Source organism: Myotis lucifugus, unplaced genomic scaffold, assembly GCF_000147115.1.
Source record: "Myotis lucifugus unplaced genomic scaffold, Myoluc2.0 scaffold_23, whole genome shotgun sequence".
Taxonomy (NCBI): domain Eukaryota; kingdom Metazoa; phylum Chordata; class Mammalia; order Chiroptera; family Vespertilionidae; genus Myotis; species Myotis lucifugus.
This window is the reverse complement of record NW_005871071.1, coordinates 6085694-6109164: the sequence shown is the minus strand read 5'-3', so window position 1 is coordinate 6109164 and position 23471 is coordinate 6085694. Positions and strand designations below refer to the sequence as shown.

General features: G+C 38.7%; 1 protein-coding gene across 2 annotated transcripts in view; it reads right to left on the bottom strand.

Annotated features, from left to right (window-relative positions):
• The window catches only part of DMXL2 (Dmx like 2), a 113030-nt gene that overhangs the window by 36806 nt on the left and 52753 nt on the right, over positions 1 to 23471 (bottom strand). For both annotated transcript variants that reach the window (XM_023751643.1, XM_023751644.1), the window contains exons 13-19: positions 20846 to 21073; positions 15497 to 17173; positions 12758 to 12868; positions 9330 to 9499; positions 5936 to 6033; positions 5326 to 5491; positions 2320 to 2584 (exon numbers count right to left, since the gene is read on the bottom strand). In XM_023751643.1, the coding sequence (XP_023607411.1) occupies positions 2320 to 2584; positions 5326 to 5491; positions 5936 to 6033; positions 9330 to 9499; positions 12758 to 12868; positions 15497 to 17173; positions 20846 to 21073 (2715 nt within the window). The remainder of the gene's footprint in view (positions 1 to 2319; positions 2585 to 5325; positions 5492 to 5935; positions 6034 to 9329; positions 9500 to 12757; positions 12869 to 15496; positions 17174 to 20845; positions 21074 to 23471) is intronic.

Below are 23471 nucleotides of genomic sequence, written 5' to 3'. Positions count from 1 at the left end.
ATTCATTTTTTCCAAGGCCATATTTTTTTTTATTAAATATATCTTTTGTGGATTCAGGAGAGGAGGAAGGAGGGAGGAGATCCTCCAATGTTGACAGAGAATTCATTGCTTCAGGCTGCCTCCCGCACCACCCCAAATGGGAATTCAACGCCTGCAATCTGGACATGTGCCCTGACCAGGAATTTAATTGTAGAGTCTTGGTTTCATAGTCCAACGCTCAAACAATTGAAGCAAAGCCAGCGGGGCTCAATTCCCTCATTTAAAAAATATATGTTAATTGATTAATTTTGGAGAAAGAGCAGAGGGGAGAGACGGACACACAGACAGACAGAAATATCGATTTGTTGTTCCACTTATAAATGCATTCTTTGGTTGATTCTAATATGTGCCCTCACCAGGGAGGAACCCAGAAACCTTGGCATATCTAAACAATGTTTTAACCAACTGAGTTACCCACCCAGGGCAAATTTCCCTCTTTTTTAATGGCACTGTTTCTATACTAAGAAATATACTAGAAGCCCGGTGCCAAAAAATTTGTCCCCTCCGGGGGGGGGGGTGGGGGGTGGGGGGGGGAGGTCCCTCAGCCCGGCCTGTGCCCTCTCACAGTCTGGGACCCCTCAGGGGATGACCACCTGTTGGCTTAGGCCCGCTCCCCGGGGAATCGGGCCTAAGCTAGCAGTTAGACATCCCTCTGGCAGCCCGGGAGCCCTCAGGGGATGTCCACTTGCCAGCGGGGAGCAGGCCTAAGCTGCAGTTGGACATCCTTAGCGCTGCTGAGGAGGCGGGAGAGGCTCCCACCACCACTGCTGTACTGGCAGCTGTCAGCCTGGCTTGTGGCTGAGCAGAGCTCCCCCTGTGGGAATGCACTGACTACCGGGGGCAGCTCCTGCATTGAGCGTCTGCCCCCTGGTGGTCAGTGTGTGTCATAGTGACCAGTCATTCCCAGTCGTTCTGCTGTTAGGGTCAATTTGCATATTGCCCTTTTATTATATAGGATAGAGGCCTGGTGCATGGGTGGGGGCCAGCTAGTTTGCCCTGAAGGGTGTCCCGGATCAGGGTGGGGGTCCCGCTGGGGTGCCTGGCCAGCCTGTGTGAGGGGCTGAGGGCCGTATTCAGGCTGGCCATACCCCCTTCAGGGAGGGGGGTCCTGCTGGGGTGCCTGGCCAGCCTGGGTGAGTGGCTGATGGCTGTTTGCAGGTTGGCCACAGCCCCTTCAGGGTGGGGGTCCCCGCTGGGGTGCCTGGCCAGTCTGGGTGAGGGGCTGATGGCTGTTTTCAGGCTGGACAAGCCCCCCAGCAGGGACCCTCACCCCATGAGGGTGTGGCATGCCTGGGTGAGTGGCTGATGGCTGTTTGCAAGCTGGTCAAGCCCCTCAGTGGGGACCCTCACCCCATGAGGGTGTGGCCAGCCTGGGTGAGTGGCTGATGGCTGTTTGCAGGCTGGCTACGGCCTCCAGCCACCCAAGCTCCCAGTGGAGGCTAGCTGGAACCAGGTATCTGGGATTTATTTATCTTCTATAATTGAAACTTTGTTCCCTTAAGTGGAGGCAAAAGCCGGCCAGGGCAGGCGGGAAGCTTGGCTTCCTCCATCGCCGGGGCAACCAAGACTCCTGCTTGCTCCAGCTCCGTGGCTGCCATCCGCCATCTTGGTTGGGTTAATTTGCATGTAGTTGCTCTGATTGGCTGGTGGGCGCGGCTTGGGACATAGCGGAGGTGCAGTCAATTTGCATGTTTCTCTTGTATTAGATTAGATTATAATTTATTTAACTATCCTGTTGATGAATACTTAGAAGGTTCCATTTTTAAATTATTGCAGACAATCTGATAAATACCCTCCAGATTCTTAAAAAATCTAAATTATTCAGGATAAATAAGACTAAAGAAAGTTTAGCACATAAGAATAGTTTTTTAAGGCCTAAGCACTAAACCAATATGTATAACAGCCAAAATCTCTTCTATAATAAAAAAAAAAAAAAGAAAACTAGCTGTGTAATTAAATGGAAAGAGGTGTATAATGATTCAGTTCAATGGATATGAAATTAGAGTAGCATGGTAATCCTATTTTATAAACTTCAACCTGCAAGACTGAAAATGTGTGTGAAGTCTTCTTACTACTACTCATAACAAAATGATAGGCTCAATTACAAACAGTAAGTGACTAATCCTTTAGCACACAAGAAATTTTGATAATTTCTCAATGTTGAAAAGTAAATCTGGTAATGATGAGTTTTCTGTTATTGGTTTTGTTTTGATCTAAGTGAATATTAGCTCAAAAACTGTCTTCTTTTAAAAAGAAAAAGAAATTTAGAAAATATCCTACCTTGATGATGATCATCCTCTTTTGGTGTTTGTTCCAATAACGTGTCCAAGGCTCGGGTATAATCTTTCATTACCCAATAGGCAAGACTACGCAGGAAAGGATCAGGATGTAATTTTTTGCAATCGAATCCTGAGCCATCCTTTTGGCAACCCAAAACCTTCTGATTTAGGATAGATATGTAAGTGGATGAAGTTTCGAATTCAGATTCATATAAACGGGCAATAACCATGGCCAGCTGAATATCTTCCATTTTTTCAAGACACACCTGTAAATTTTAACATTAAGAAAAATTTATTTAATGATAATTATTTAGATATAAAATATCCCAACAATATCCTTAAGTTATCTACCACTTATATTTCACAGTGGAAGGAGGGAGACCTGAGGTTGAAGGGCAGCTAAATGATTGCCTGATAGAAGATTAAAGTATAGCAAGAAGAGTAAGTAATCTGAACTTAGTAGCTTCCAGCCTAAAAAAAACACAACTTATAAAATAAGCATAAAACAGCCCTAGCCAGTTGCTCAATGGTTAGAGCATTGATCTGCGGACTGATGCGTTACAGGTTCGACTCCAGTCAAGGGCATATACCTTGGTTGTAGGCTCAATCCCCAGCACCGGTTGGGGCGCATATGGGAGACAACTAATCAATATGTTTCTCTCACATCTATGTTGCCCTCTCCCTGTCTCTCCCTGCTCCCTTCCACTCTCTATAAAAATCAATGGAAAAAAATATCCTCAGGTGAGGATTAACAAACAAATAACACACACAAAAAGCATAAAACAAAGTATATCAATATCACCTCAGACTTGGATCAATTTAAATTAGTAACGTTCATTTTTAAATTAAATGCCTATTATGACATTTGGATTTATACACAGCAGTTCTTCTTAATTTCCAAATGTATTTCCATCCTATATTATAAAAGCCTAGCCTAATATGCTAAGTGTCCAGTCATCTGGTCGGCTGTTCAACCAATCAAAGTGTAATATGCTAATAACATGCTAAGGCCACTCAACCGCTCGCTATGACATGCACTGACCACCAGGGGGCAGACGCTCCGACCGGTAGGTTAGCTTGCTGCTGGGGTCCGGCCGATTGGGACTGAGCAAGACAGGCCAGACACACCCTGGCGCCCTCCCATGATCCCTCCCTGGCTGGCCAACCTCCCGTGTCCTTCCCTGACCCTGATCATGTACTGGTGGGGTCCCTCGGCCTGGCCTGAGCCCTCTTGCAATCCAGGACCCCTCGGGGGATGTCAGAGAGAAGGTTTTAGCCCGACAGCAGAACCAACTGCTATGACATGCACTGATCACCAGGGGGCAGATGCTCAACTCAGGAGCTGTCCCCTCGTGGTCACTGTGCTCCCACAGGGGGAGCACCACTCAGCCAGAAGCCAGGATCACGGCTGGCAAGCACAGTGGCGGTGGTGGGTGCAGGGCTCCCGCACTGCGAGAGGGCAAAGGCTGGGCTGAGGAACACCCCCACCCCCGAGTGCACAAATTTCGTGCATCGGGCCTCTAATATAAACATAATTTTTACTATTTTAAAAGAACCTTCTACTTATATAGCAAATAATGCATGAAATGAAGCCACATATCCTATCTTACTCTCTATGATTTTATTTATATACTAATGTAACAACACATCTTGAGATTTTGAGGTCATTCAGACAATATGAGTCAATCAACATGTCTCTTCTTTACCAGAGTATCTTTTAGGCTAAACTTTCCATTTAAAATTATAAACATTTAAGCATATTTTTTCTTTTTTTCTTTTAAATAATTCTTTATTGTAAGCATATTTTTTCCATTGATTTTTTTAGAGTGGACAGGAGGAAGGTGGGGAGGGGGGGAGAGAAAGATGGGGAAGAGGGAGAGAGAGGAGAGGGGGAAGAAAGAAAGAAACATCAATGTGAGAGAGATAACTGGTTGCCTTCTGCATGTGTCCCAACAAAGACTGGGATCAAACCCAGGTATGTGCCCTTCACCGGGAATCAAACCTGAGACCTTTTGGTGTTTGGGCTGACACTCTAACCACTTAATAACACTGGCCAGGGCTAAATGTTTATTTTTAAAAAATCATACCCTGAGATAAGTTTGAAAATATGACTAATTCTAATTGTGAAGTACTTTCACTTTGTTGGATATTTCCTATTTCTTCTATCATGTATTATATCCAGTTCTATTTTTCCTTCACCCATTTGGATTGTTCATAACAATAGTAAGTACCCTAAGAGGAAGATATCAAAAATAAACAGGAACATCTGTAATTACTCTCTTAACCAGTTGCCAGGGTTCTATATATAAAAAAGTGCAAAGTTTGCCTAGCTGGAGTGGCTCAGTGGTTGAGCATCGACCTATGAGCCAGAAGGTTATGGTTCGATTTCCGGTCAGGGCACATTCCCAGGTTGCAGGCTCGATCCTCAGTGTGGGGCATGCAGGAGGCAGCAGATCAATGCTTTTCTCTCATCATTGATGTTTCTCTCTCTCTCCCTCTCTGAAATTAATATATATTTTTAAAGCAAAGTTTTACCTATTCTCATTCCTTTTCCAATATCTAGAACAATTACATTACAAAACAGTACAAATTTCAATTTTGGTTCCATACCTATGACTTACATTTAGAAGAAAAAGAACTTAAACGTATCTGCCTTTCTACACTAGATAAGGAGGTTGTGACCATTTATATACTTTAAATAGTTCAGAATCACAATATGGCAAGAAAGAAGATATTCATAAACCATTTTTTGCCATGTTTCATACATTTATACTTGAAATGCATGTATTCTTAAAATGAAATATTCCCTATGTAAAATTTTTATTTGTGTTTCTCACTTGAATTTATTTATAATTTCATTTTTCACAGTACCACTATCTAAGTTCAGTAACTTCTGTAGTTATTCTCTGTCCTTACAAACATATGACAAAAATTACAATCTCCTCTACAACCTTTTCAGGTTTTCAATCTCTTGCAAGTATTGCATAGCATATTTTCTTATTTATACCTCTATGGCATCTTTCAATGAACCAGCTAACAAGAAAAAAGCAGCAGACTGTTCAAAGCGTTGTTTTCCAAGTAAAGAGAAAGCATTTTTCAAAGCAGCTTTACGCCATCTATCTTCATTAAAGTTGTGACTGAAAAACGTTGTCATTTTTTCCTCATGCTGTGACCTGGGAACCAGAACACAAACACCAGTGGTTAAACCAATTTTAAATATTTTGAATCCTTTACAGAATGTGTAAAAATGAAAAATAAAACCCACAAACATCAATCTAAAAAGAGAACAATAACTTCGGTGATAAGTATTTATTATCAGCTTTTCTTTCCTTCTAATAAGGAAAGCTCAAATTACCCTATGTATACCTAAGTAGGAAGCAAGAGCACTTTTTTACTTTACAAAGTATATTTATCAACTTTTTTTAAAACAACATCCCATTCTTTAGGTAAGCTGAAACAATATTGTACCCACCTTTCGCAGATAAAGAAACCAAAGCCCAAAGAAGTAAGCTGATTGATCAAGCTCATATATCTAAATACTTTCAAAAATATTAAGTTTCTGATTCAAAGCACAATCTTCATTCAACTAAATTATGTTAAGTGCTGCGACAACTTACCTAAACAGACCCCACACTACTGCTTTCTTCTTCATTGCAAGGTAGAATAATGCAGCATCCAAGGCATCATTGTTCCTTTGAAAAGAAGCTTTGGCAACCTAAGTGGTAAATAAAATACTATATTAAATTAACCATTTAACTAAAAATTACAACCAATTAAACAACAATTAATGCTTCCCTGCTATTTTCATGGCTGATAGAAACTATGGAGACAGGAAAACGTGGCTCTATCCTACAATCTCCAGTATCTTGTAATAGACTACAGGCCCAGTGCACTAAATTTGTGCATGGGTAGGGTCCCTAGCAGCTGTCGGCTACCAGCCGGGGCCTCCCTTCCCCGGCTGCCGGTTGCTGGCTGAAGCCTGCCTTCATTCCGTGCCACCCCTTGGTGGTCAGCAGATGTCTAACTCCTGGTCAGTCAAACTCCCACCCGTAGGGACAATTTGCATATTAGCTTTTTATTATATAGGATGGGACAACCATCTGATATCAGTAATAACAAAAGTAATAAAAATAAACACCTTTTATTTATCTTATTGAATCACCGCAATCTCTGAGGTACTATTATTTCCATTTTAGCTATGAGACACAGAGAGGTTAAGTGGATTGCCTAAAGTCACACAGTAAGGGGTAGAAAAGGGATCAGAACCCTGGTAGTAATAAAATTGTCTAACATAGGAAACAATAAAAAAGGCAAAATGAATATTCAATAGATGTGACTTTTTCTTGAAAATCAAACATATTACATCTCTTAATGTTTTATAGAAGTTAAAATGGTAACTTCTATGGTACATATGATTTCACAATTTAAAGCTTTCAACTAATACTGATACAGACATTTGTGAATAAATATTAATTATACAAACACATTTATAAAATTACAGACAAAAATAAAAGTTCCAGGTTTTTTTTTTAATGGACTTTTTAAAAAGCTAGTATTTAGTATTTTTCAATCAAATTTTGACAATTCTGAAGGATTGATACATTCTCTCTAGCATGTAATTAAAATACAGAAGGTTGAAGGTCTATTATTTTGAAGGGCTTACAAATATTAGTTCTCAGAACTTTCATGAGAAAAAGTCTTAATGAGCATGTAATTCTTCTTGTATTATAAGTGATAATGTCTTTGAGCCATAAAACCAAAGTGTCTGATTATATATAGAACCAATCAACTCAGTATTAAGTTTATTGATTTTAGAGAGAGGAAGGAGGAGAGAGAGAAAGAGAGAAAACATCGATGTGATAAAGAAATATTGACCGGCTGCCTTGAGCACTGGCTCAGACCAGGATAGAACCCACAACCTGGGCATGTGCCCTGACTGGGAATTGAACCTGCCACTTTTGGTACACGAACAACACTCCAACCGAGCCACATGGGCCAGGACAACTCAGTGTAAGTTTAAAAATTAAGTAAGTAACATTATTATGTATTTTATATTGTTTTGAATAAAATATCAAATAGACCATCTCTTATTTCTCCAAGATACTGAAATAACCTGTGCAAATCACTAAGTTAAAAGGCATAATAATAAAAAACAATGGATGTTTTATTAGCTTACATTGACTGATAGGGAAGCAGGAAGCTACTGAAGCATGGGAAAGGGAAAAGACACCTAAAACTGCACCATAAAAATGCTTTACTCTCAATACCCTTTTATTTCTCTTCCCCTTTTTTAGTATTTTCTCAGCCTTCAATCACTTAACTTAGTATTCCAATGTTTAATAATTTTTAGAAGAATTTTTATTCATCTTCAGTTAAGGATTTATAATACACATCTCAAGGCAAAACAATTTACATATCCTTTCTGATTTAATTTTAAGCAATACATTACTTGTGGAGATACAGACACACACACACACACACACACACACATCAGAAATATCCTATATAATAAAAGCATAGTATGCAAATTGTCCCCTTCACCGGGAATTCAACCAGGGGGCAGGGCCGGCTGGGGGAAAGGAGGGAGGCCTCAGCCAGCTGCTGCCAGGGACCCTACCAGTGCATGAAATTCGTGCACTGGGCCTCTAGTTTAATTTTAACACAACACATCACTGACAAGAAATTAAAGAGATCTTTTGTAGGCAATATCTGAAACATTTCAGAAAAAATATGTCTTCTTTTTCTTAGGGACATAAAAAATTTCATGCAGATACTTACTGTGTTATTTATATAACAATTAACTTTTCCTACATACCAGAAACTAGATTTCTTGGTTGGTGTGAGAAAAATTCCTTCTGACATTTGTTCCTATTTTGAGAGAAATGCGGGTATCTTATTGGCTGCCTTACAGGTAGCAGGAAAATGACACTTTTATACTCACACTTCAAACTGTGATCTGAAAACCATGAACACCAGAATCACAGTACACTAATTAAGAGGAAGAGGCCACAGACCTACCATAATGAAATGGGAGTGGGACTAAGGTGTTGGGGGGTATGCATTTTAAATAAGCTTGTCAGGTGATTCTTTGACACTAAAATTTGAGAAATACTATTGTAGAAAATAAATTCCTCTTGGGAGAAATACATTCATACTTCACAAATGCAGTATCACTAATTGTACTTAAGGAATTTTGATGGACTCCTAAAAGTAAACAATGAATAAGAATTACACTTTCCTAACCCTGACAGAGTAGAAAGGGCACTTCTGACACTTACAATTGATGGGGAGTTTGGCTGGTTACCTACCTTCTCTGAATCTTAGTTTCATCAGGTGAAAAACAGGGCTGGGGCTGATGAGATGATGAAATAATTTATGAAAAGCAACTAGCACTAAACCTGGCAAACAGTAGGTGCTCAATAACAGTTAATTTCTGCAACACTGAAAGAACTTGCAGCTTCCACTAACAAAATTTTTAACAATTTTTTTCCCTAAAGGGAATCTACCAGAAAACTGGTTCCAAAAACCTGTCTTTAAAAATGTACAGCATGTTTCATTTGCTGCCATAGATATGTCCTTCAAGTGCACACAAATAAAAACTTTTTATTGAATGTTATTTTAAGTGTGCACAGAAGCTTGCTGTTTATTATACAAGCCATGCAGAATCCTTTACATAAAAAGAATGATTTTTCTATGTATATAACTGACAAGAACTTTACTTTCTAACTTTAGATTTTTTAGTTTCTTAAATTAGAACATACCTTAACAGATAGCAGAAAATATTGCTATTCCATAGTATTATAAACTCAGTATATATGAAAAAAGAAAATTGACATACTGCATAGCACTTTATAAAAATCAAGTTTTAGAATCTCCAAAAAGTTTTAAGAAATTTCAAGATCTCAAGATATTCAAACTAATTCCCTACTACAGATTTTTCTTGAAGATAATATATTTTATCCTTCAAGAAAATACATTTTTAAAGTTCAAAATCCACTAAAGTAAAGTTACCTTTTCAATGCATCTTCGGAGAGTGTTAATATTCCTGACCCACCAACCAATTCCCATTGCTCTTAACTCAGACCACTGAGGGTCTCCTCTCTGAATTGCGGGAATCATATTAATCAGTTCTTCCTCAGCCTCCGAATGAAAAGCCCAGGCAAAATGGCAAGTAGACACACCTAAATTAGAAATATAAATAATAACCTGCAGAACTATATAAAAAAAAAAGAACAAAACAACTTTTCAAAACAACTTTTCATATAGCCATGTGTTCATTCATTCTGAAAAGAATGAAAGGAAGAAAGGAAGTCTTTCATCATTCAGGATTTTTATACTATAAGCTTCTATATATAAGATCAGTAATAGGATAAAAAAATAAAAATCTCTCCCTTTTTCCCAAACATACTTGCTTTTGTTCCCCTACAAAAATAGAGACACTATCTCTGGATCTGTTTTTGTTCATCAGCAGAGGGAAGGTAGGGGAGGGTGGGGATAAGGGGGAGAGATCAACCAAAGGACTTGTATGCATGCATATAAGTCTAACCAATGGACACAGACACCAGGGGGGTGAGGGCATGAGTGGGGAGGTGGGGGGAAGTTGGGGGGATAAGGACAAATATGTAATACCTTAATCAATTAAGAAAAAAATTCCAAAAGAAAAAAAATAGAGACACTAAAACTTACTCATTGGAAAGAAAGATATCTGAATATCAAGCCATTCATATGTACACACACCAAACTTATCAACAGTGAAAGCTTTGGTGGAGTCAAAGCATCTTGGCCCATGTGCTTGGGTTGGTGTTTCACGGTTCCTCTTGCTTGCAGACCATATCCTTTAGTACTGAATACTGTAAACTGCCCCATTCATCTATCTGGCCAAAGAGCTAAATATCACGTTAAAGGAAGCTCTAAATTTCATGCAAGTTCCAGGGACTAAAAGTCAGGAGGTACATTCCTCTGTGTTTAACACTTTAGTTGAAAGTAGTTTAAAGCTGCCTAATATTGATGGGATATGGCAAATTCTTTTTTGCTCTGGTAGAAGGCTGACAGGGATCTAGATAACAAAATGGGCTTAGTGACACCATCAGACTTGGAAGTACAAATGACTTTATCAATAGTTTACTGATAACACTTTACTACTCCACTTAGAGCAGGTGAAGAGGAAACATGAGGAGAGTGGACCCTACATGGTTAACAGGTAGTGAGAATGCTGGGAAGAACCCTGAAAAGTCTAGGAATGAAGCCAGATTGGCCAAAGTAGCCATCCATGTGAACCCATTTTGTAAACAGAAATATCCGGGGTCAATGATAGTCACATTACAACACAGGCCTCTCAATGCTATAAGGCTATCAAAATTACTACATATAAGTTTTTTCACTAACAACTATGTACTATAGAAATCTTACATGTAGCTTAAAGCTTATCTAATAATTACTGCTTTAAAATAATTCCTTTAGAAAGTATAAAAGGAAAAAACTAATATGACCATTTTGTCTATCTTTTTTTAAAATATATATGTATTTTTTATTGATTTCAGAGAGGAAGGGAGAGGGAGAGATTGAAACATCAATGATGAGAATCACTGATTGGCTGCCTTTCGCACGTCCCCTACTGGGGATTGAGCCCACAACCCAGGCTGTGCCCTTGGTCAGAATCAAACCCAGGACCCTTCAGTCCGCAGGCCGATGCTCTATCCGCAGTGCCAAACTGGCCAGGGCTTAATATGACCATTTTGAATAATAATCATGTCTTTTAAAATTTCCATTGCTAGTATATATATACAACTGTTTTGAAATTATATCACAAAGTCAATGCAGTAAGCCTTGACTGCCACTACAAATTTAGAGGGGGGGAAGGTGGACAAAATTAAATAACATCAATTTGTAATTTTTCAGAACCTACAAGGCAGATTAATTTCCTCACTATTTAAATTTTCGTCTGATTTAAGAGATAATTACTACATCAAATAACTGACACTTTGCTTTAGAAAATGCTATTAGATAGCAATGCAAAAGCATACTTTGCTGATATAAAATGTCTAATATAAAAGAATAATACACAATATATTATATTCTATACCCTTAAATGAAATTTGATTAATGAAATTTTTGAAAATGCAGAGGCATGTTGAGGGAATTAAACTCAGAGAGCAAGATTAAAAGCAGTGAATGTATTTGGAAACCTAACTATTAGAGGTGAAAAAAGGTATTAAAAAGAAAGAACAGAGGCACCAACAGGCAGTTTTGGGTTTTTTTAATTGGTTATCTCTTATATGTGCCCTGACCAGGAGGTCAAACCTGCAACTTTGGCATATCAGGACGATACTCTAACCAATTGAGCGACCCAGCCAGGACACTGGCACTCATTTTTATTTGCCTAGCAATGGCAGGCTATTCCTTGCAGTTTATCTCTGTTCCTCTTAACTTTTCTATTGAAATACTGGCCACTTATCTTTTTCCCTGAAAACTGTTCCCAGGACCATCACCTACAACACCAGTCCCTTCTCATCTCCAGTTTTAACTGTATTAAAGGAAAAATGAAATTTGACAAAGTTTTAGAAATTTAAGGTATTTTAAATCTCCCTAACCAATGCACACAATTGCCATTAAGTGATTCAGTACCATCTGATTACCATTTTAAACGAAAATTAAAAACATCAAGACATTTTTTAAAACCTATCTGAAAGGCATAGATTGTTTAAAATGATAATAAAGTATTGGCAATGGGTTATGTTTTGGCATCATCAAACATTGCTTTCAATAATGTAAATTAGCACAGTCTTTCAGACTAAGAGTTAAGAATTTTCAAGCCCTGGATTCAGTAATACCACCACTAGAAAACTAACATGAGTAAATAATCATTAATTCCAACTCCATTAATGAATAGTTCTATATTTTGGGCAGGTCACTTTGAACTCTAGTTTCAATTTTTTAATCTATAAGTAAGAGAACTGATATAAATCCTGTGTTTCCAAGTAGCATGTGGGGCAGTATGCTGGATGTATGCTGGATTCCTATATGGAAATATTCCTGAAATATCATCTTTACTTGTGAATAAATAACTTAGAACATAATGCTTATATTAAAATAAATATACATAATAACATGTAGGGCAAAATTTATAGAAGTTTTAAAGAAAAGACAACAGATGTCAAAGAAATTCAGGACCACATTGGGATACAATGTCAGGTTTATTGCTAAGCTACTATTCCTTTATTGAGTAAAGTCTAAGAAACTGAAATATATGAACAAAAGTCATGGAACAGAACTGAAAGATACACAGAAAAATAGTAAGTGGGTACTATGTGACAGGAAGGTATTAAGTCTAGGTTTGCATATGATTTACCTAATGTTTATACACAAGTATGAATACACCACACCAACCACTTCTATACTGAATAAAAGTTGTGCAAAGGTTCAAACAAGCAGTTAAATACCTTGATGAAGAAGCTGTACTCGGTATAAAGGAGGCAGTGATGTCAAAAGGCATGTGTGCAAGCGCATAGCTAATAGGTATCTCAAACCACACTCATCTAATGTATCTCCTCCTATAAAGTAAACAGAAAATATGTTTAAGAAAAAAAGGAATACAACAGGTCACAAACCAATCAAAAGTTAGAAAATAAATAATAAATTTAGTTAGTGATAATTTACACAAAATACATAAGATAATTTTGAGTGTATTCCTTCATGAATACTTTGATATCTTTATAAAAAATATCTTTACAGCTCTGGCCAGTGTGGCTCAGTTGGTTAGGCATTGTCCTGTGCACTGAAAGGTTGCTGGTTCGATTCCCAGTCAGACCACATGCCTCAGTTGCAAGATCCATCCCCAATAGGGGGGCTTGCAGGAGGCAGCCGATCCTTGCTTCACTTTCACATCAATGTTTCTCTCTTTTTCTGTCTCTAAAAATCAATTTTAAAATCTTAAAAAATTTTTGTTGATTCCCCGGGATAGTGTTACAAAGTGAAGGTTGAATCATAACCTTAATTCCAGAAATTTACTTTTTAGTTAAAAGTTTAACAAAGGTATGCAAGTGTAGTAAGTTTAATCAAAACAATAACGACTATTAGAAAAATGCAATGCGAAAGTATTAACAGCACAGTGACTGCCACTTAGGAAGTACTCAGAGTTTGAATCAAATTGTCAAAGTTCAAGTTCCCGCTCTACTTCCCATTAGCTATATTCATTCATCCATTCATTTATTCAACAAACTAAGCATCTACTACATGCAAAGAATGGTTTAGGTACTGGAGATTTGGCACTGAATAAGGCAAAGTGCTGATTCTCATGGCGCTTATATTTTAGGAGACAGAGATAACAAACAAATAATGTGTCTAGAAGAAATTACTGCCAGGGAGAGAAATAAAGCAGGACTGAGAAAATGGGAATACTGGAGTGAGTTCTATTTTATATAGTCTGACCAGGAAAGAACACCAGTAAGATGACATTTCAGCAGAAATCTGAGGAGGTAAGGGAATGAAAACACACATAAATCTGAAAGAAGAGGATTTTACTCAACGGAAACAATATGTGCAAAGACAGTGAGACAGCAATGTGCTTAGTGTGTCTGTGGGACAGCAAGGAGGCCAATGTAGGAGCATGGAAGTAAGCACAGATCACAGAGGGCCTTGTAGACCACTGTAAGGATCTGGCTTTTATTCTAAAGTGAGGTAGGCAGCCACTGGTGTGTGCTGAGCAGAGGAACTGATAGCATTTGCCAGTGAGAGAAAGCAGAGTCAAGAATGCCTCTAAGTTGTCTCATCTGAACAAATGGAAGAATTCATTTACTTATAATCCATTTACTGAGATGTGCAACTTATTTAATCTGTGAGCTTCAGTTTCCCACCTGTGAAATGGAGACATTAATTCCTGCCTTCTCTACCTTAAGAAAGTTCACTGTGACCAGGATGAGCCATTTTATATTGCCTAGCCAATGATATAATTTTGAATCATGAAGTTTAAACTACTTTTCATGGATTGTGGCATAGGCCTACTTTCTTAATGTCCCAGAGTAAAAACTCTAATATATATTAAATTATACATAAAGGCTTAAGGCTATTCTACAAAAAATGTTGCTCTATTATACACAAACTCATAATTATTAGAATTTTCTATATTAGCATGGTCGGAAAATAGGTCACAAGGCAAAACCGTCAAAGGTCTCTAGTTATTTTAATCTACATAGGTGAAAACTTTGGGATATATTATAAGGGTATAAACCTCTACAAATATATATAATTTGGTGGCTTTGCGGAACAGTCCTTTTTCCTCAAATTTAGAAATCTTGTGAAATAGTTAAGAGCACAGACTTGAAGGCAACGAACCACATACCAACCCCAGTTCTGTCACTTACTACCTGTGGAATCTTCGATAAGTCACTTAATTTCCCTAAGGATCAGTGTCTTCATCTATAAAATTAAATATAGTAATAGCTACCTATTAGAAGATTATTATGCTAAATAAATATGATCAAGTACATAAAATGCCTGGCACATAGTAACTGTTCACTCCTCCACAATTTTATTGAATAAATGACTGACCATTTTTGGTGTCCTTTGCTAATGCTATCATTTACAATCAAAACCATTACCTTCAACTATCTGCATAAAAGAGAACGGAATCTAGTTTCAAAAGGCAGCCAAAACTCTTCTGGTTACAGAATTAATTAAGCAAGACACACATTATATTAAGATGTGTAAAAACCTCCTTATGAAAAGACTTTGTGGAGAAAAGTAGGTAACTGTAAAAATTATTTATACCTAGAAATGGTAAAATGAACAAGTTGAGCCAGTGCCTATAAGCCTCATGGCTCAATAGTAAAATTAACAAATTATTATGACTAAAACTAGGTAAATAAATAAACAAATCATAGAAATCAATCTGAAAAAGCAAAAGACTATATCCAAAATCACACTAAGGTTTCAGTGTCAAACTCATATAGGAATGCACATAGATATCATGAATCCATGAAGTCATAATCATAAGTCATGGCCTATCTCAATTGTCTTTTCTTTCACAACTAATCATGTTATATAACAGTAATTGTCTATTAAAGAGGTCTTTTCCCTGCAAGGTTAAAAGAAAGACTGCAATTTAATATGTGAGTCACTACTAGATAACACAAATAGTTCTATTAATGATAACTTTATAAATTTTTAGTAAGAATATTTACCTGAGTAACTCTTATCTCTGTTTTCATCAAGCTCAGTACTGGTGGTAGCCACTGTATCAGCCAAAGCTACAAGGAACATCTGCTCCAAACGGGTAAGGCCTGGCAGACTTGAGTGCATAAGATGACTTGAAAGTACCCTAGCATGTTCTTGGCCAAAATAAGCTGGTCCATATTGAGAAAGATTTATTACTTTTGATTTTTTTTCTCTCTTTTCTGGCTCTAAATCAATATCATCTATTATTAGATCCTGTATTTGGAAGAGCTGTGAATACTGATCCTCTGGTTGACTTTTGGTATGATCTTCATAGCTTTGTGGTATTTTTGTACTTTCTTCTGAAATTCTGTAGGTTGTATCTTGATCTGCAGCAAGTAATGCATATAATGGTAGTGGAGGAATAGAATCTATCTCAGTATAATCTCGAGTACCATCTTTTCCTATGGTGACTGCATCCTTTGCTGTACTGCCACTTACACTAATGGTTCGAGAAAAATGTCGCTTACTTCCTTCTCCAGCATCAGCATCTCTAACTATTGCAACTTCACCTGCAATACATTTTACTAAATGAGAGAGAATAGCTTTAGCCCTGCGAACTTTCCCTAAATCCATCAATTCTAACAGTTGAGTTGGATGATATTGTGGGAGAGTAGGGGAGAGTACATGTGCAGCTTCAAATAGGCCACCATCTTGCACTGCAGTTGGTGAACAAAAAACATCATCAGTAATAGCAGCTCCTTCAGCAATACTTTTTCTTGACAACATGTTAGATTTAAAGGCAGAATGATCTTGTATTGCGGTCTCTTCTGCATCAGGACTATCAGCTTCAGTGTCTCCAAACTTGACAGCATGCTTCCACTGTGCATATACCTGCATTTCACAATCCATCCCTACCACCAATATTCCATCTCTTACCCAAGAGAGAGAGACAGGCAGTGAAGGTGTACCATCAACGGAAGACACTAAGTCTATAGATCTAAGAAGAACCCATCTTGACCTAACTCCTTGCTTGATGCTACCCCCTAGTGGTAAAGTAATGACAGCTACTCCATCCTTACAGTTGGTTTGTTCAGTCACAATTCCTGAAAGCCGCCCATACATGAAGATATTAGCACCAACCCCAACAGTGAGGATGTGGGAGCCATCTTCTTTTGATACCCAATCCAAATGTACTAAATGCTTGATATTCGGAATAAGACATCTATCCTTGTTCAAAAGGGCGTCTGATTTGCTGTATACAAACAGATTACTGTCAACACTGATTCTTGAATCAATTACACTCCCAACCCTGACCAAGTCATCAAGATGAATTGTTTGTTCTAAAGCCCATTCTGATCCTCCCGTAGATTCACATTCAAATATGCAAACATGCATGGAAAATTCTTTGGAAACAAAACCATTGTGTTGGATAGGTTGTTTGTAAGCCACTGCAAGGCGACCTGTGTATGAACAACTAACAGCAACTGGTCTTCCCACAATGCTCACTGTACTGCTATTATCTTCTCCTTCATCATTCATCAAGGGCCATCTCCTCCAGTGGTAGGTTTCCTTCTCATCACTTTTACATTGTACGTTGGTTTCCATACTACATTTCCAGAAGCGTACTTGGTTGTCAGAACAAGCAGTAACCACTAAGTAAGGTGCAAGGCACACTGGATAAATTGATGAAGAACTCAGATGGCCTTTAAAAAGAAAAAGTATACAGTCATAATAATAGAACCACAAAATAATATGCTCATAATCAAATTCTGGAATGTGATCAATCCAAAGTCTCTATGACTTCTTCAAAATAACTCTTCAGTTCCCCACCCCCTAACTAGTGTGTGACACTAAATGTCCATTGGCCAAAGGTATCAAAGTATTGAACAGCTCATTGGTAAAATCAAAATATGCAATAATAATCACTTAATTTATTTTTAGGTCATTACGTTTAAATAAGGCAAATATTTTATTAAAAAATCAGTTCAATCTTTAATAAATAAATCTATTATCTGCTGGATTTTATATTCTTTTACCACAACCTGCCTCACTGGACTTTCGTTCTCTTATCTTTTATCACTTTCTTCATAGGTGCTTAAGTAATTTTTACAATTTGCCCTTTTAATGTCCCTAATCGGCACAGAAATAATCTAGACCAGGGGTGGGCAAACTTTTTGACTCGAGGGCCACAATGGGTTCTTAAACTGGACCGGAGGGCCGGAACAAAAGCATGGATGGAGTGTTTGTGTGAACTAATATAAATTCAAAGTAAACATCATTACATAAAAGGGTACAGTCTTTTTTTTTTTAGTTTTATTCATTTCAAACGGGCCAGTTCCGCCGTGGGCCGTAGTTTGCCCACGGCTGATCTAGACCCTAGACCTGTTCCTACCATCAAAATGTTTTCAGACAATTAAACAGACCACTAAATCTCACTCTTTTTATCAGATTTAATTCATGTTCTCTTAACACTAAACCCAGACCCTCATATTTTATTTTCTGGCCTGCGAAAGTCTTAACACTGTCCCATCTATCATCCTATAGTTGAAATGTAATCTATATATATAATAGAGGAATATGCAAATTGTCTGTTACAGCATCACGTCACAACTGGATCAAGCAGGCTGCGTCCCCGCCCTCTGCTCAGGCAGTTGCAAGGCCCGGGGTAGGATAGGATCGATATGAGGGGATAAGAAAGGAGAGGGAGAGGAAGGCAGGCCTGCATGCAGACAAGCTGAGAGGAGAAACAGAAATACAGAAAGAGAACAAGAATATGATGCAGGAATGGAAAAGGGAAGGAAACGCGGGGCTGCACGTGGGAGGGGGTGGCGACCGCGGTGGAAAAGGAAATGTGGGGCTGCATGAGGGAGGGGGTGGTGACCACGGGGGGGTAGGCGGGGACGCGGAGCAGGTGAGCCCGGAGAGGGGCGGGGCACAGGTGGCATGCAGTGGGGAGCCCCGCCCAGACATGGGAGGAGGGCAGTGGCCCCCGACACAGGCCATTTGCAGGGAGGTGCCCACGGGTCTGGGAGAGAGTGGTGGATGGTCCGAGGCCTTCTGGTCAGAGGTGCTCCTGCTTTGTGGCAGCAGCACCCGGGCCGTGCGCGGCCTCGGCCACCCTCGCTGGGCCAGGCGTCCCAGGCAGGGAATGGGAGCAGGATAGCAGCGGGGAGGGCGGGGAAGGCTGGACAGCGAACACCTGGCCCTGAGCTGAGCTGGGGGTTAACGCCCCCCCCCCCCAACAGAAGCTTTAAGAAGGGAAGGAAGGAGGGAAGAATTTTATAAAAGAGTCAGTAGAGAGCAGAGTTAACCCCTAGAGTGCCGGGGAGCGCAATCGCACTCCTGTCTTTCGCCAAAAGTGCCGGGAGCGCTATCGCACTCCTCCTGTCTTTCGCAATATCTTCATTCACATATTCAAAGTCAACATTAATTTCATTTTAACGTCATATGTTTTGTTCAAATTTTTTTTCTATTAGTATTTTATAATACAATCAGCAAACAAATATGTCAAAGATGAAAACAAATGTAGTAAAGGTTTCCTTAAGTTTTTGAATATGTAACTTCATTTACTTGCGATTCATAATTTTTTTCCTAAACTGCTGTAAAATCAGCAAAAATGCCTTGGCAATTTTAGCATAGTTCCTAGGGTATTGGTTGGCACTCAAAGGGTTAAAGAAGGAAAGAGGATGTATGAGTGAACTGTAAAAGCAATAATGAAAAGTATAGTTGTGTACTGGGGACAGATTTTAAAAGTAGGAGTCAGAAAAGAAAAAAGATAAATGATAGTGAATTAGGCAGGTAGATAGATATGAAAACAGTGGAAGTAGAGAAGAATGTATGGGAAAGGTAGGATGAGAGAGAAAGAGGGAGGGAAGAAAATGTTAAAGGGGAGTCAGTAGAGCTTAAAAGGAGAATGGGAAGAAGGAAGAAATGGGAGAGGGAGCAAAGCAGATCCAAGGGAGGAAGTGAAGAAAAAAATTAAGGTGGGAAGGAAGGAAAAGGGGAGGGAGGGCAGGGGTAAAGATAAAGGAAAGAAGGGATGTGGGGAGGGAGGGAGGGTAGGAGAAAGATGGGAAGAAGGATGATGGAACAGAAGTAGGAAATAAGGAGGAAAGAAAAGTTTATAAATGATGAGTCCGTAGAAAAAAGTGTTACATAAAGGATAAAGAAAAATAGTGTGAGAGGGAGAAGCCGATAAGGAAGTCAAATACAATTGAGTGTGAAGAAAATAAGATTTTTAAAAAGAGTTAATAGGGGCAACCAGGCCGGCAGGGGAGGGCAGTTAGGGGTGACCAGGCCGGCAGGGGAGGGCAGTTAGGGGGATCAGGCTGACAGGGCAGGGCAGTTAGGGGGATCAGGCCAGCAGGGGAGGGCAGTTAGGGGGATCAGGCAAGCAGGCAGAGTGGTTAGGGCAGGCAGGCAGGTGAGTGGTTAGGAGCCAGAGGTCCCAGATTGCGAGAGGGATGTCCAACTGGGATGTCCAACTGGTAGTTGGACATCCTCCGAGGGCTCCCAGGTTGGAGAGGGTGCAGGTCGGGCTGAGGGACCCCCTCCCGCGTGCACAAATTTCGTACACCGGGCCTCTAGAGTGAGAGAGTGTGTGTGTGTGTGTGTGTGTGTGTGTGTGTGTGTGTGTAAGCGATCGATCGTTAAGACCGAATGACTGGAAGACTGGAATGACTTGTCGACAGGTCGCTATGACGCACACTGACCAGCAGGGGGCAGGTTCTCAACGCACAGGAGCTGCCCCCTGGTGGTCAGTGCACTCCTACTACGGGAGTGCCGCTCAGCCAGAAGCCAGGCTGAGCCTCTAATTTCAGTTCCCAAAAATACTATTCGAGGAACTCTTCCATTACAATTCCACATGTGGCAGATCATTTTAAATTTGTCTTCCAATCCTGCCCTCCAAGCTATCTTATCCACCGTGTTAAAGTCAGTATCATTCTAGACTAGCCAAACTATAATTGTATAGCCTACATTTTTTCGCCACCAGTATCTGCCAACTCTAGTTCAATATACTTAATAAATGTGAGACATGATTAGCATGATGTGGATGAAAAATCTTAATTTTAAAAAGTAAGCTTTAATGGTGCGCAAACGAATATATTTGTTCTTTACAATTTTGCTGTAACAATATTCCTATTTACAGGAAATCATTGGGCAGGCAAGAAGCCTCACTTTAAAATATTTATACCATTTTCTGTCAAGCTGATTACATTTATCACAGATTATTACTTATAAAGAATGTTTCTAAACAGATGTACCATTACTAGAAAATAAATCTTTATTTCAATGTCAATTTCAGAGGAGTTCAGGCATTTTAGCAATTGAAGATCACTCTGAGCTACAACTACTTGGTCTTAAAGTTACCTTACCTGCTGAAGGGGTTGCTCTTATTACTTCAACTCCTTCTGGGAGATCAAGAGGTTGGCTGTATACCAGTCTAGAACTCAGAATAAGTTTACTGGCAGTTTGAAGATTGGCAATTGATGAAGAATGTGGCATGGGGCTTATACTGGGTGAGGCTTCTGGAGAAGAGTCTACATTCTTCTGTCCAGGGACTGAAAGTAGACTCTCTGATGAAACACCTTCTGAAGCTTTAGCTTTAAATAAATTAAAAAATTATTAACTATATTACTATCATCACTATACACATGTAAGTAGAATAAATTTTATTTAAGAAACATGGTTCCTTAAAAGTACTTTGAAAACAAGATTATTTTTCAGACTTTGCTCAGTTACCTTGATAATTAAAAAAACAAAAAACTTTTTTTTTGCCCTTTTACTCTTTCTTAGCATCTCCATCACAGGGAGACTGTCAGGGAAGAATCACAACATGTAAAAGCTATCTAGTCCAATGTTCTCAACCTTTAAGACATACAAAAAACTTGTTAACATCAAGTTCCCTGGGCCTAACCATAGAGACACTGATACGGTTATTTTGGGGTAGATCCCAGAAATCTGCATTAATAAGCCCAGGTGTTGCTGAAACAGATGAGCCATGAATCAAACTTTGAGAAATAATAAGGTACCACCTCACTTAATAGATAAAGAAATTTAAACCTGGAGAACTTAATGATTTTCCTAAGGTCATATAATTAGCTGTGGCAAAGAAGATACTAAAATACGAGCCTCTTAAATATTACATGCTGAAACAAAAGAATGATTTCAAGAACAAATACAAAAAATAAAAGTTCCGATCAAATTTAAGATAGTCTAAGTTGACTGGCTTTGTAAGGCACACTGACCTTGATCTTCTTCCAAAGAGTTTCAATCTTTCACACTGGAGTGAAGTGCAAGTCTCTAAGCAGATTCAGTTACCTGTGCTCTGCTACATGTGAGGGATATTTTGCATTATGTTTATTTGGTTATGTGTCTATCTCCCCCCATTCGACTATGAATTCATCAAGGGCAAGGATGATGTCTTATTGCTTTGTACATCTAAAGAAGCACCAGAACACCAAGAGATAATCAATCCCTGTTGGTGGAAGTCAAATATGTCACTATTTTATAATGGCAGACCACTCAAGGAGAAATATAAAAACAATTTTTGTAAAATGGAGTAAGACTACAAACTTATCGAGTTATCCAGCAGCTCCATCACTAACTAGATGTGTTTCCTCAGGTAACACACTCCACCGCCTCTGGCTATTTTCTCATCTGCAGAACAGGGAAACTGCCCTCTTCCCTTCCTACAAAATGGGCAGTTTTCATGTATAGCATGCTAAGAAAGAAAATAAGATTCAAAGGCTTTAGAGCCAGAAACCTGATTTTGAAAACAATTTTTGTGACATGTGGGACTTGGTCAAGTTATTTAATAGTAATCCATTGGTAAAGTGGGATAGTACCTATCTCATATATAATGCACCTATCTCAGTACCTGACACCTAGAAGTTACTCAGCATGTTCCTTCCACATCTAAATTTAAGCCTATCATTTCAAACTCTCCCAGGATTTTCAACACACTGATAAACTCAAGTAGTAGCTGTGAATGGCAATATATACTATGTTAAAGCAGCTGTGAATATTAGAACTGAAAAACAGGTGCTTTCTGTCCGAGTGGAAAAGAACATATTATTTATTAGACTCCACTGCAATCTTACTGTTTGTATTCACATGCTATTGTCACAAACAGGGTAAACAAGCAACTCTACACAAGACCTGGCCTTCGGAGAACAGCAGTGGGACACTTCGCTCATAAGCAATGAGAACGGAAGGTGTCACATGATTCCTGTCCTACCACAGGGATCTGTTACCACCTCTATTAATCTCTTTAGAACCACTCCTGGCTCTGTGCCCAACTCCATAAAATACTATATTCTCTAGTGAGTTAAAAATTCTCTTCCTGATGAGATGGTTTTAGATTCCTCTACTCTTAACAACATGTAATGCCAAGTATTAAAACTCCAAAGGATTTGAAATAAGTTTTGGATTCCTGCTGGCTCAAGAAGATTAGACTTTACTAGCCACAGGTAAAAGGTTCTATCAAATCATCTGGCTTTTCTAATGCCAGTTCATGGCCCAGTTAGAACTGCTACTTACACAATTATGTGATAATCTAGATTACAAAGAGAAAGAAAAAAATATATATGTATGTGTACATATATATATACACACATATGTATATACACACACACACTTATATGTATACTTACAACTAGTTCACTGTAATAAATATTTAATGTGTTTAAAATCAGTTAATTATATAATTTTAAGAAAGAATAAAATCTTTTAATAACAAATATTTTGAGTTAAGTAGTTTAAAGGAGATTCAGTTTGATATGGCTATCTTATAGTTCTTCACTTTAAGAATTCTCTCTCAGAAAGTAAGTTTGTTTTAGAAAGAAAGATCTTTGCTCAATTCCTTTGCTTCATACTATAGATTTTCTATTTTACTTTAAAAAATTACTACAAATGTACATAGCAAAAGCATGGCTGAAATAATTTTTTACCAATGGTGCATTTCCTAATGTGCTACCAAAACAGTGCTACTTATGAGCT